We start from the raw sequence: 14325 nt of genomic DNA, 5'->3' as shown, positions 1-14325 counted from the left end.
CAACGTATTAATATTCAAGGGTGTGTAAACTTTTTAAATGGTTCTTTTGTGTAATTTCAGTTATTATTCTGTTGTGGACTGTATGTAAACTCTAAAAGTGATGATCTTTGGACAGTATCAAATAAAAAAAAACATGCATTTTTTTATGACCCCTTTTATTTTGTTAAATCATAACTTGCATATTTTGCAAGTTGTATGTAAACTTATGAGCAGAACTATAGGTTCAGCATGCATTTTTAATGTCAGAGACAGTGAGTGGGGGATTAACATGGGTAATGCTTGACCCGTGCTATTTTGTGAGAGAGAAATTATGTATTGTAGGGAAAAAATATTTGCAATCTGGAGGATTCCAGGAAATAATTTGTTTTGACTTGAGAGATCATTTAGTTAAGAGGACAATCACAACTTTAAATAAGGTCATAATTTTCCATTAAAGAGCTGCTATGACCAAACTCATTAACAGGTCATCTTAAAACCTTAAAAATAAAGTATTGATAAATACATTTTCAGAAGTGTTGTGGAACTTGCATCACATTATACATTTTTTAAATCAAAACATCCATTTTATGATAAATCACATGATACATTTTGGCTTCATGTTATATCATCAAAGTTTTAGTGTATAAATATTTAGAGTAAACATTACAGAATATGGTCCGTTCATTGAATCAGTGGCTGTGGTTTTATGCCCCAAAAAGCATAAAGGGAAGTCTAAGTGGTTTTCTTAGAAAAAAAAAGTTATTAGTCATAGGCTACATAGTTTCTAAAATCTGGGAATAGCCTGACAGTTCCGGGGTTTTTTTTTTTTTTTTTTTTTTCCTTCCTTTTTTAATTTCTGAGTACCAGGTCTCTGAACCGGTTCAAGGAATGAAAACAAAAAACAGAATCAAACAAAATGTTAACAGGAACATAAAGTTAAATCAAGTTGAATTATGAACAATTACCTGAAACCGGTTAAACAACATTATTTTATAGGTCTGTTAAATATTGTAATTTGGCTGTAAACCAATCATGAATTCAAATCACTGACTTATGAAAATGTCAAAATGACAAATAATCAAGAATATGCAGGTAACACAGAGAGAGAGTATACATTGTAAAAGCTATATAATCTGGTACAATTTGAAAGCAAAATTAAGGGCTCCAACCTCTTTTAAGTGGCCAAACAGAGTACTTTTTTTTTTGGCCCGGTTTCACAGACAGGGCTTAGATTAAACCAGGATTATGCCTTCGTTAAATTAGGACATTTAAGTAGCTTTTATAAACATGCCTTAGGAGATATGTCAGTGCAAGTTACTTTCAGTTAAAACAGCTCAAACATACATTTTAGTCTGGAACTATGCTTAAGCCTTGTCTGTAAAACTGAGGGTTTACTTTTTTTCATTTAATTTCATCATTTCATTATTTAATTTCAATTTAATTTAATTTCCAGAAGTCCCACTGGATCAAATTATCTCTTTTACAAGAGAGACCTGGTCAAGGTAGCTGCCATGCAAGCTAGCAATTAAAATACAACATATAGAACACATATTTAAACACAGAAGCATTTTACATCAAACAATCACGTCTCCTTCACCACATTCTTTATGATTACCTTAAATTCATCAGTAGATATGTGTATTCAAATTTGTATGCTAATTATTCCATGTCCAAGGTGCATAATAGGAAAAAGCAATTTTATCCAGATCTGTCCAAACCATGGTACAATAAAAAGCAAACACTTGGAGGAGTGCAACAGTAGTCCAGGTGATATATGGGCAAAATTTGAGCTGATGTGTTCACTTTTTTATTACAGTTTTTCTCGATTGCTTAAACACTATAACCAGGCTTTTGAACTAAAATTTCAAAACCATAATGCCATTTATCAAAAAGCACACCCATTTCACTGAACTATGAACACTATTCCCCTGTTTTGACACATTAGTCAGATTTGTTGAACTGTCACAGCAAAACTCTACACACAAATCCCTTCATTTCTCATTGCCTACACCCCGTGGTCATTTAGAAAGCACTAGCATTCAAAATTGTTCACTCAAGTCAGCACAGCTTCAGCTCAGTTAGCACACAATTACCCAGGTGAAAACACTAAGAGTCAAAATTGAACACACATCAGTCAGATCCTTCAATAGATAAATAAAAGGTTATACAATCTTTTATAAAAGATAAAAATCAGTTTACTGAGTTTTGGAACAATGGATCCACAGAGAAATTAAGCAATAGGTCGAGGAGGAAGAGGAGGAGGAGGAGGAAAAGGAGCAGGAAGAGGAGGAGGAGGAGGAAGAGGAAGAGGAGGAGGAAGAGGAGGAGGAGGAGAAGAAGAAGGAGGAGGAGGAGGAGGAGGAAGGGCAAGTGCAAGAAGACAAGCAGTCTCGGATGAAATTCAAGCCACTTTAGTTGACCATGTCCTTGTCCATGGTATGAATATGAGGGAGGCTGGGCAACGAGTACAGCCAAATTTGAGTCGCTTCACCGTCGCCTCCATCATCAGAACCTTCAGGGAGGTGTGGTGGCAAACAAATTTCTATCACTGAATAAGAGACAAACATTTCCAATTGTCTTTGATGAGGTTTATGTTCTTGCAAGAAAAGGCCAGCAGTCGTACAGTCACACAGAGCGGCTGCAGAGTGTGACAGTGAAGCATCCTTTCTCCTTTATAATCTTGACTCCCAGAATGTTATCTTTCTAGGCCAATGATGGTATTTCAACCATATGTGGAACATTCTTAGACTTGTTCATCATATTGTATCCTTGAGTGGAGGCATGTACCAACACTCTTTACCATTCCAATACAATTCCATATTTGAATAAGGTTTGTGTGTGCTCTTTTAATGAAGTTCCTAAACGTAAGTTAGGGAGGAGCGAGCCCATCCAATCTTTCAATCAACAAACAGAGTATATAAGCAGCCGCCTACCTCTCCCTAGTATCAGCTGTTCCAGTATCCCTCCACCTCCCCAAACTCCACCTTCATCTTAGGTACCTTGCCCTTTAATTACAGTTTTTCTCAATTGCTAAAACACAATTTCTGAATCCTTGCTCCTTTTTCTGAAAACACTAAACACAAAACCTCATCTTCAAGCACTATTTACAAAACCTCTGACTCTTCTTGCAAAATGAAACTTTCGCCTCAAAACAGTTTTACTTGTGTTCAAAATCAAACACTGCTCTCAAATCATAGACAAAGTGATCAAAATGATATACACTATCAAGCAGTCAGTAAACAATACACCAAAAAATAGAAAACACATTGTTCAAAACATACAGTTCTCGAAAGATATCTACGGACGGCTATTCTGTTTGTAGACTTAACCGTGACACATTACTGTACCATCAAAATTTCAGGGAGAAGTACATTTTTAATCTTAAAACAAATTTCATATTTGTCCGTCATTGTCTTTTGATGAATGAAAACATCATAGTAGCGCAAAATTGATCAGAAATTACTACTCTGCTTTGCTCTTTGCAATTTTATTTGTTCTTCCTCCTTGTACCCCTATTTTTACAGTACAGTGCCCTGCATCTCACAAACTTCTCCTTTGTCAGTTCTATTGTTTGATACTGTAATTCTTGTTCTTTGTTGATATGAACCTGCAAGTGCAACCAGTCAAATCTATTGAGCATTCAGTACTGTAACAAATGGTACTGTTACAGTAACGATGTTCGGGGCCATATAATTTGTTAATTGTACAGTATACAGCCTACAATGCACTGTACTACAGTATACAATACTAAAAGGGACAAAAATCAAAGGAGTAAACGTGATCAGTGTGCTTCTTCTTGTCTTTGGGCATCATTTGAAACAGGTTAAATCAATTTTGAGTGGTTGTGTTCAATCAATGACATTTGTTCTCTATTTGTATTTGATCATTGCCACTTGTGTTTACCAGTATGGATGACGTGTGCATTACAGTGCAGAATATGTTTTGAGGATGAGAATGTGTTTAGCGTTTTGCTGAAAAGTCTAAGTAAGATCTGCAAATTGTGTTTTGCCATGTGAAATAGTTTAAGGTATTGACAACAGACTGCACAATTAGCTAAATGAGTTCAGGCAACTGAGAACTTTGTTCAGCCAATGGGTTTTAGTGTTTTAGCAATTGAGAAAAACTGTAACAGGTCCTACATTTAGCCACTGGGGGGTATATCAGAGCTCGAGTTGAAGCAACTTCATCGAGCCCCTCTCCAGCGGACAGCAAGCCAAATAAGTTTAACCTAATATCTTAAAGATTTTATGGGCAAACGAACTCGTTAAGTGTCATATGATGCTCACACACATCTTACGTAAGAGTAGGAGAGAGTAAAAAAAAACCCACAAGCAACATGAATTACCAGTTTTGGAAATGTTGTTTTGAATTTATAGCACCAGTGTGTAAGACTATGTTGTAGTGTGTGTATTTTTAAGGGCTTGTGTGTCCTGTCTGAGGGCTAAGTTTGGTTTTTCAGCAAGAGTGAATGGTTTTGAGTGTAGAGCTTCATTTTGACCTGAAAATAGGATGTTTGGGGAATTGGGTGAGACGTTATGGATTTGTGTTTACTGTTTTGAGAATACGAGGCATAGTTTCAAGAAATGTGTTTAAGCAATCGAGAAAAACTGTAAAGCATAAAACTTGGAACACTTGTACAGTTTGGGGCCTTCGCAAAAACGCCTTGTGGTGACCATGGTGGCCATTTTACTTTCCGGTTTCCGCCATAACCAAATTATGTATTTTGAATTTCGATATCTCCTGAATCGCTGGACAGCACTGCAGTTCACTCAGACTCGCCCAGACCATAATTTGCGAGAAATTAAGATTAAAACGCAACACAAAATACAATAATTAATAATAATTCGTTGCATTTATATAGCGCTTTTATAGGTACTCAACGCACTTTACATGGAAGGGGGAATCTCCTCAGCACCACCAGTGTTCAGCAGCATCCACCTGGATGATGCGACAGCATATTGCGCCATCACACACCAGCTTACTGGTGGAGAGGAGACCGTGATGAAGCCAATCAGTATATGGGGATGATTAGAATCTATGCACCTTTTTCTCTGAGGTGAATTAATCTGTTGTGTTTGTCGTAATCGCGCTCACATCCCTCAACTATCATTCTGACTGTCATCTGACAAACAGAGTTCACGGTCCGATGATATTTAACTTAGTGAAGAAAGTTCACTGACACTTTTTTGGGGGGATTTCTAAGCATGTTATTTCTTGTATTGGATTTCTTGTATTTCATCATGTTGCATACATTGAACTACAGATTGCTATGGAGGAAGAGAATGTTACTGATCGACTGCATGAACTTCATTTGTTGACTCCTTTCTTGTTACGCGGCAAATAGCGGGATCGCTAGACTGTGGGACCTGCACTGTATTTTTTGACCGCCCACTCCCACACGCAGCAAAGGTAAAACCGCCCACTCTCGTGAGATTTCTGTTGGGTCCCACAGCACCTGTGGGATACCAATCCCAATTGAGAGTTTAAAAAGCTTAAACTTTTTGTTCATTATCCCTGACAATAACCCCTACTGTAAAGAGTAGAATATTCAATATGACCTTAGCAACATAGCTTAAAAAGAATGTGTCAAACACAAAGATTTACTTAAAAAATCAATTCCAGAAACCTATTCTTCACAGTCTCCTCCACATTGACACAGAGCTGTGCACTTTAAGGAAGCTTTATTGCATTTGCAATGTTCCGGGCAGCTCTTGCCGCCACAACTTAAGAGTTCGAATAATCGCTTGGCTCCATCCAACCCCAGTTTGTTGGAGATGGGATATTTGGTGCCACCTCAAGTGCTTGTCCCCAACAGTGTCCTCCTTGGTACACTGCTCTTTTGAGGTGATGCACCAGTGCATCCTTAGTTGCGGGGATTTGCTCCATTCATCTTCATTTCTTTGTGCACAACTCAAGATGAGCTTAATCAATGTTGAGTTGGCTGCTGGTGCGATCGAGAAGAATTGTGAAACGCTCCACAATGGAAATTACTTCCTCTGGAATGCTTTTTGGAGGCTTTGACAGAGAAAGCCTCTGTTCCCATGCTGTCTTCTTGACCCTGATTGCAAATGCAGACTGTGTCACAGCCAGTGAAGGCATAGAACACTGGAAGGGCCTTGAATTTGTCAGGACCCAGAGACTTGGCAATTTCATGGGCAGGTATGTATCTGAAGCTCTTGCCAGTCCCAAATTCTACCCACAACTCCTCAGTGTCCAGCTCTGACACATGTGCAATGGCTAGGACCAAAACATCTGTGTCCACAGTTCAAAGGGGGATCTTTTTTAATCCTTTTCTTGCAGGATCCGCCGCATGGAGTAGCATCCTTGCAATCTGATCTGATTCTTGTGGGTGAGATGATAGAACATCGAGTCCGCATGTGGAAACAATTTGGTAGTCGACATTTTCACAAGGTTCCTGGCCAGAAAGTGAAAGAGCTCTGTTTTGTTTTCATCCACTCTCAGGAAGCCTTTCCAGTTGGTTGGTAACTTGTTTTTTTCATCCACTCTTGTCCCCTTTTCCCGCTTCTTACAGTTTTTTCAAATTGCTTACACACAATTTCTGAAACTATGGCTCCATTTCTTGAAACTCTACACACAAAACCACAAAACACGCACAAAACATCAGACATCTCTTGCAAAAGCAAACACTTCATTCACATATTTTAACTCTTCCAAAAATGGTGTTTTTGCATAGTAACTCTATATAAAATTATTAGCCACATACACACAAAACTACACACGGATGTGAAAAATATAAAACACTACTATCTTGTGTATTTTGCTTGTTCAGTGTGCAGTGAGGAGTTCTGTAAAAGTTTGTGCACAAACACAAAATACAAATACACTGTATATACAGTATGTATGAACAATTGATGAACTTTACAGTTATGGAACTGAACTGAATCAATACTGAAGTGACTTGAGCTGAATATTGACACTATTGGCTTGTTAGAGCTGCTTTACGGCAGAATTTCTTTTGAATTTGTTACTATTGTGAAGCTGCTGTGAAACAATCTATATTGTAGCTTGTATGCATATTCATCAGTCTATATATATATATATATATATATATATATATATATATACACACACACACACACACACACACACTGAATTTGCGATAAGCTAAGTCAGAAAGTCAACTTTATAACTTAATGTCTTTCCATTGACTTGGACTTGAACTTAAACCTCATCTTAGTTGTGTGTCTCACTATACACACTGGTGTTTTAGCCAAACTATTTTATTATTGTTATTATTATTATCACTATCATGTAACTGTATCATGTAAATTGTTATGTGATGCAGCTTATTCAGGACAGTATTAAATAAAAAATAACATGCATTTTTTATTTTGTTAAATCATAACATCATGCATATTCTGCAAGAGTAAACTAATGAGCAGAACTATTGGTTCTGTGTGTATTTTTAATGAAGCTAACGCACGCTGAACTGCACTGAACTTCTATGAAAAGAGAAGCAGGGAGCTGAATGGTTTTAGTTCCCTGTTTATTTTTGCTGAGTTATTAAAATAAATGGTTGAGAAAGCAAATTCACTAAATGGAGAGGGTATATAAATGTAAGTAAAGGGAAGAAACTATATGCGAAGGACGGGTGAATACAAGATTCTTGTGAGAAACAACACATGCGTGTTCCATTGGTGAGTAACAGTTTTTGACTGGATACATCTTTGACTTCACTTTTTAATTGTTAGTACTTGTTAATCTATTTTAAGTTCTGTTTTGAGTTCAATTTTGTTTGTTAGACCTGTGTTATGTGATCTTAATTTTTGCTACAATTTTACATACACACAGCAACTGATATTTGCATAATTTGTAAAATACTTTTAATAGGTTTATCGAATATGGGTGAGATCAGGGTTATCACATGGAGATGTTGTCACAAGGGCTATATCTCCGTAAATATAAGGTTTATGAGTTAAAAGTCCAATTACACAAATGTAGTTGTTGTATCACCATATATAATTTTTTCAAATTGCTAAGACACTAAAAGTGGAACTTGAGGCTCACTCAGTGAAACCATTAACTCATGTACTGAATCTTCAGACCAAGTCTGCAAAACTACAAGCACATTACGTGCTTTACACTCAGTTTGAAATTGAAAAACAAACTTTTTGCAAAACTCTAAACACAGTTCTACAACTTTATTCAAAACTAACAGCTCTTTTGTTTAATTTAGGAAACACTGCCATTTAAATCTTAAATCCCATTCATGTGTGAAAACACTTATACATAAATTGATCACTTAGAATTCAAAACTCAGTGTTTAGAGAAAGAAAATATATATTTTTACCCCCTTGAATTTCTTTTTATAGTGTAAATATATATGTATAGATATATTTACATATATGTAGTGTATGTGTATATAGGCCTACAGTATATTTATGTGTATGTATATGTTTTCATATATATGTATGTCTGTATATGTTTAGGTGTGTGTGTGTGTGTATATATATATATATATATATATACACACACACACACACACACACTCACACACACAGCGCTTTAGAAATAGTTGACTTGCTTATGCATATTCAGTGTATGTGTATAGTATTTGTGTACATAAATGAACGTGTAACAAACTCCTGTACACTCCACTACACTGAACAAGCAAAAGACACAATAGTAGTGTTTTACATGTTTTGGTGTGTATGTGGCCAATCATTTAATGTTTGTGTGTAGAGTTATATGCAAAAACACAATTTTTGGAAGAGTTAAAATAGTTTTGAATGAAGTGTTTACTTTTCCAAGAGATGTCTGATGTTTTGCATGTTGTGTGTGTGTTTTGTGGTTTTGTATACTGTGTGTGTGTGTGTGTGTGTGTGTGTATGTATATATATATTTTTGTATTTCACACACACACACACACACACACACACACACACACACACACACACACACACACACACACACACACACACACACACACACACACACACACACAGACACACACACACACACACACACACACACACACACACACACAAAGCGCTTCGCTTTAGAAATAAAGTTGACTTTCTGACTTGGCTTATATGCATATTCTGTGTGTGTGTGTGTGTGTGTGTGTGTACATGTGAATACTTATATGCACACAGAATATGCATATAAGCCAAGTCAGAAAGTTTTTTACTTTAAAGTGTTCTCTTTTAGTTTCATTATGTTTATTGGACTAAGGACCTTTGTTTAAATATGTATTGCAGCCATAGGGAGATATTTGGTGGATCAAGATTGTGAGCCACATTTCCTTAAAAGTGTTCATGACAAAACAAATATTCTCTGAACTCACTGCAACACCAGTGTGTTCTTGCCTTTGGTGTCAGTATACTATAGTATTTTTGTAGAGCTTCCTTTGGTATTTACATTTTATTCTTTATTATCGGGTAAGTATTTAATAGTAGATGTTTAATTACTTCACGTAAGGTGTTGTGTATCATGTTTTTTACATTCTCTCATCTTTGTCTCTTCATTTAATAGGTTAATAGCTTGATATCTGACTTATTCTGCTAAATTTTAGGTAAGTGTTGTTTATTTATATATTACATAATTTAAGTTGTTATAGCAGAAAATTATAAATTATAAAAATTATAACATGGTATTTGTTTTTGCAGAGATCTTGATAATTCATCATTTCATCCTCTTCATCATGGCGCTGCTTCTTCATGTGCTGATGGTGTTTCTTCTCTCTGGTGGATTGGCCAGAGTTGTGACGGATTTTGAGCTGGAATGTGGTCAATTTTTTGCAAATGGAAAATCACCAACAAGATTTTTTGGACTACAGTACAAGCAGATCTGCCAAACTCTAAATGGTGTTCCTTATTATGCCACTTATTATGATACTTACAACAGGATCCCAGTGTACTCAGCCTACAGGTTTGAAGGGATAATGCACTGCACAAGACTAAATAAGTGGTACATTGAACCTCAAGTAAGTGAAATATTACCCTATCTAAATTAATTCTGTTAAAGGTTTTACACTGTACACCATTAATGCAAAATTTCAGCTAAAAGACTTGAAATACATACGTAGCAGAGCCGGACAGCAACGGAGTACATTTACTTGAGTACAGTACTTAAGTACAATTTTGAGGGATCTGTACTTTACTCGAGTATCATTTTTGGGGAGTACTCATGACTTTACTCAAGTACATTTGAGAGGCAAATATTGTACTCTTTACTCCAATACATTTCTATCCATAACCGTGAGTACCTGAGTAAAAAAAAAAAAAAAGTAAAGAAAAATCTCGGAAACCCTCAATTTGTTGTTTCCCTCTCAAACGTGATTGGATTGTGCAGGCGCCACTGATTGGGACAGCCTATCAGCAATCACTTTCAGCTTTCCGCCAAAGTCAACTCCATGGTCAGATTTTATATTACACATTAATGTAAGCCAAGCATTTGGTTTGATGTTCTTGAGTATGTGGTGTGTTTAACACAGTCAGGTTCAAATGTGGCAGTGGCGTAGCCATGAAGGATTTCTGATTTCTTAAAAAAAGGGGAGGCAAAATATATTTTTACTGATTATGTGAATTACACTGCGCAAACCAAAGTAGGCTACTACCCAGCGAATGAAGAAGGGTTGGCGCTCAGTCTCCACAGTACATAAAATATTAATTTTGTTTTATTTGATTTTTCGGGTTTGCATTTATGAGGAAAAAACAATGTTATGGACGTGTTCTCCGTTACGGACGTGAGCGCTCTGAAAGCGGCATAAAAAATGCTTTAAAACTTTCACAGAGACATCAAACAGAAAACACAAAACCTTTCTTTAACCTGAATTTCGTTTTGCATTAATTGTATCTTAATTTGAATCAATGTTCCATCAACCAATTGCCTGGGTTTAATAAATAAGAAGTAAATAGCAGACAATAGATAAGAAACGGAGGCGCTGGCACGTGAACTGGATCTCGTCTCATAAATGAACCGAAACTCAGTGTATAAGGTAGCCTACTTGCCTCACACAGACATGTCTACTTTTAAACAGAAAAATTCAAAACGAAAGAAAACAGACTACAGACTGTTCTCTGCTTATGTAATCCGTATGAAATGTGCATTTCTCTCTGGCGCGTTCACTACTGAAGATCGCGAGTCAGCATCGTCAACTTCATCTAGCCGACACTGACAAAGAAAACACTTGTTTATTAACAAGTGTTTATTAATAAACAATTAAAATATCTCCTTGCTATATTTTACATATTCATAATCATTCCTTTTGCCGGTTCTTTGTGACAGCTTTTAGGTGCTTTATTGGCAGCGCCACCCTTACATGTGGTGTATGTGTGTGTGTGTGTGTGTGTGTGTGTGTGTGTGTGTGTGTGTGTGTGTGTGTGTGTGTGTGTGTGTGTGTGTGTGTGTGTGTGTGTGTGTGTGTGTGTGTGTGTGTTGTCCCCGCATTTAAAGATGGGACCCCCCAAAAATTAAATTAAATTAAATAAAGCAACATGGTAAAAAGATGAAAATGACTTGATTTTACTTTTAATTCCTTTTACATTCTCCAAGGTATTAACATTAACATTTTTCATAACTCCATGTAGGACGTTTCTGTGCATAAATGTAAGCACTGTGGCAGTAGATTAGTAATGCAATATTTAGAAAATCTACTCTTGTACTCTTGATACTCAAGTACTTTTAAAAACAAGTACTTTAGTACTTTTACTTAAGTAGACATCTGAATGTAGTACTTTTACTTGTACTTGAGTAAAATTTAGCAAGGGGTATCTGTACTTTTACTCAAGTAACAAAGCTCTGTACTCTGTCCGCCTCTGATACGTAGTGACATGCATAGTAAACAAGGATACGAGAAAGTACTTTACTATCATTACAGAAAATGAAAATTATAATACAATACCATGACAATACTGGAATAGTGCTTTATAATGACAACAAGAAGTGTCTGTAGTGCAGTTCATTGCTTCTGAGAAGTGCTAGAAGTTAAAATAAGTGACGTTTAAGACATTTTAAGAAACTTTCTAAAAACACTGAAAACCACACACATAAGCATTTAATTTGAAAAATTCAGTATAAAATATACCTAGATGAGTAAACATGATTCCAAAGTAAAGAGAGATTGCTAGTATAACATACGAATGCTCACACATGTGTTGTAAAGCATAAAGCTGTTTGAATGCTGCGTGTGAACAGGGATGCACTGGTGTTTCTTCTTATATCCAGAATCCAGCATTCTTAATTTGATATTTTCTATGTTATATATCAAATAATATTGCAGCTTGATAAAAATACAGCAGAAGACATGGCGTTTGAGGGGTCTGTGGATAGAAATCTACGTGGAGTCCTTCAAGCAATATTGCAGCTTGATGATGATAAAGCAGGAGAAGACATGGCGTCTGAGGCGTCTGTGGATATAAATCTACGTGGAGTCCATCAAGCTCTCAATAAAGATTATGAGAAATCTGGGTACCACAAAGGTCATCTGGCTCCAGTCTACCAGGCAGAATCACAGAGCTGTGCTGACGCCACCTTCACTCTCACTAATGCTGCTCCACAAAACCCCCATTTTAACAGTGTTTTATGGTGGAATGTAGAAAAAATGGTGGCAAAATATCTGGCGAGACGATGCATTTCTCAAACTGTTTACATTGTTACAGGGGTGATACCAGGTACTACAAATATCAAAAACAGAGTGAATGTGCCTAGTCATTTCTGGACTGCATTCTGCTGCTTAGATCAAAATTACAGATGTTCAAAGTCACGGGGAGTCATTGGAACAAATGAAAATAACTCCGTTATTACGGAGAAGCCTGTGGCTGATTTAGAGAGAGAGTTACAAAACCTTTATGGAACACGAACACCATTTAGCTTGTTTCAATACTAAAAAAAACAGACAGAGGTTGCTTCAAAATCAATGAAACTTTGAAAACTTTTTTGAGGGAACTTTTTTGAGTGGTTTTATCCAGATTAGTATAATTTCATTTGAACTAATTTAACATCTGCTGTCAGAATCGTAAAACAATGAATTTCTAATGCTGATAATAATACTGCAAACCTTGTGCTGGATGTCATAGCTGATTTAGAGACAGACTTGGGGAAATGTGAACACTGAAGTTAATGTTTTCAAACATTTCGGGGGAATCTATATTGAGTGGTATTATGTTCTTGTGTCTTAATCAAATGACAAATTATAATGACAAATATCTGTAAAATTATAATGAAAAATGATTATCATTTCACTGTAACTATTATCATTTAAATGTCTCAACTGTAAATCTAATAACTTTGATTCCTCTAATAAAAATGAATACTGCATACTTTGTAGAGTAAAAAAGTTATTACATAGAGAAGGATGCTTCTGTGTGTGAATTTGCACCATGATTTGCACCTGATTACTGTGAACACCCAGATTGTACCTGACAGTACCAGACAATATAGATTGTACCTGCTGCTGTCAGTGTCAATACCGCCTCTGATACTTTAACAAATGTCAATGAAGGCAAACAAACAACAACAAAAAGTTGTGAGAATTTTCAGTTTAGTTTATTAGAAGAATCAGTAAAGATTTCATTATAATGGCATTATAAATGGATTGAACTGGTCTTGACTCTGAACTGGTCACAGATAAGCTGCAATTACTAGGCTAAACAATCTGCAAACTTTAACAAAAACTTAAGCATCCTCAAAATAACAAGCTCAAATTTTTTGTCAGAAACAGTGTAAAAATGACGGAATGACGAGGGGGAAAGGCTCCACGACCCCAACACAAGCACTGTAGCTTCCCAGTCTACTATAATAGTTGCTGTACAGTATGTGACATGGTTTGTGAGATCCGTGCCATAAAATTAGACACTTTGGGGCCATGCACACAGAACGCATTTTACTATTTCACTGCGCTACTTTTCCATATAGTTTCCAATGTAAACGCTCTAGATAGACGTGTTTGACCGTTGCACCCGTATCTCGTGTCTTGCAACATCTCGTGCATGGTGTGAAGTAAAACACTGCACTAAAGTTACAAGATCAACTTTTCCCCATTCCATTGCCCACATCTTGTGTTTTTCAAAGCAAAAACGTGTTCTGTGTGAACTATAAATCATTGTCAGGGTCCACTTTCAGATTTCCCTGTCCGTAACATTACGTCAAAAAGTAAACCGTAGGTTATAGTCAATTTTTATAGTCAACCTTCTTGTATCAATGGGTGCTTTTTGGCCAGAATAAGACATTTTGCAAATAATGAAACTATTTGTTACCTATCCTTGCTTTGAGGTTAAAGTGAGTCATAAACATAAACTAAAACTAAGACACCAACACAACTTTATCAACCAGTCATAATGTAGAGCTATATCCATCTTACAGTAAATTACACATGGTGGTCAT

The 14325-nt window shown here is 36.2% G+C and overlaps 1 protein-coding gene across 1 annotated transcript; it reads left to right on the top strand.

Annotated features, from left to right (window-relative positions):
• The first annotated feature begins 9612 nt into the window (after nt 1–9612).
• On the top strand, nt 9613–12829 carry LOC130090964 (endonuclease domain-containing 1 protein-like). Its single transcript, XM_056258609.1, has 2 exons — nt 9613–9925; nt 12308–12829. Exons 1-2 carry the CDS (start codon nt 9644–9646, stop codon nt 12827–12829), a joined length of 804 nt encoding a protein of 267 aa, XP_056114584.1. The 5' UTR covers nt 9613–9643.
• The last annotated feature ends 1496 nt before the right edge of the window (nt 12830–14325 follow it).

Source organism: Rhinichthys klamathensis, unplaced genomic scaffold, assembly GCF_029890125.1.
Source record: "Rhinichthys klamathensis goyatoka isolate OS25496 unplaced genomic scaffold, OSU_Roscu_1.1 h1tg000157l_1, whole genome shotgun sequence".
NCBI lineage: Eukaryota > Metazoa > Chordata > Actinopteri > Cypriniformes > Leuciscidae > Rhinichthys > Rhinichthys klamathensis.
This window is presented reverse-complemented; position numbering and strand designations above follow the sequence as displayed.

Coding starts and splice junctions, on each gene's coding strand:
- LOC130090964 (XM_056258609.1), top strand. CDS start 9,644: ATGGCGCTGCTTCTTCATGTGCTGATGGTGTTTCTTCTCTCTGGTGGA. Junction 9,926..12,307: donor AGTGGTACATTGAACCTCAA/GTAAGTGAAATA, acceptor GCAATATTGCAG/CTTGATGATGATAAAGCAGG.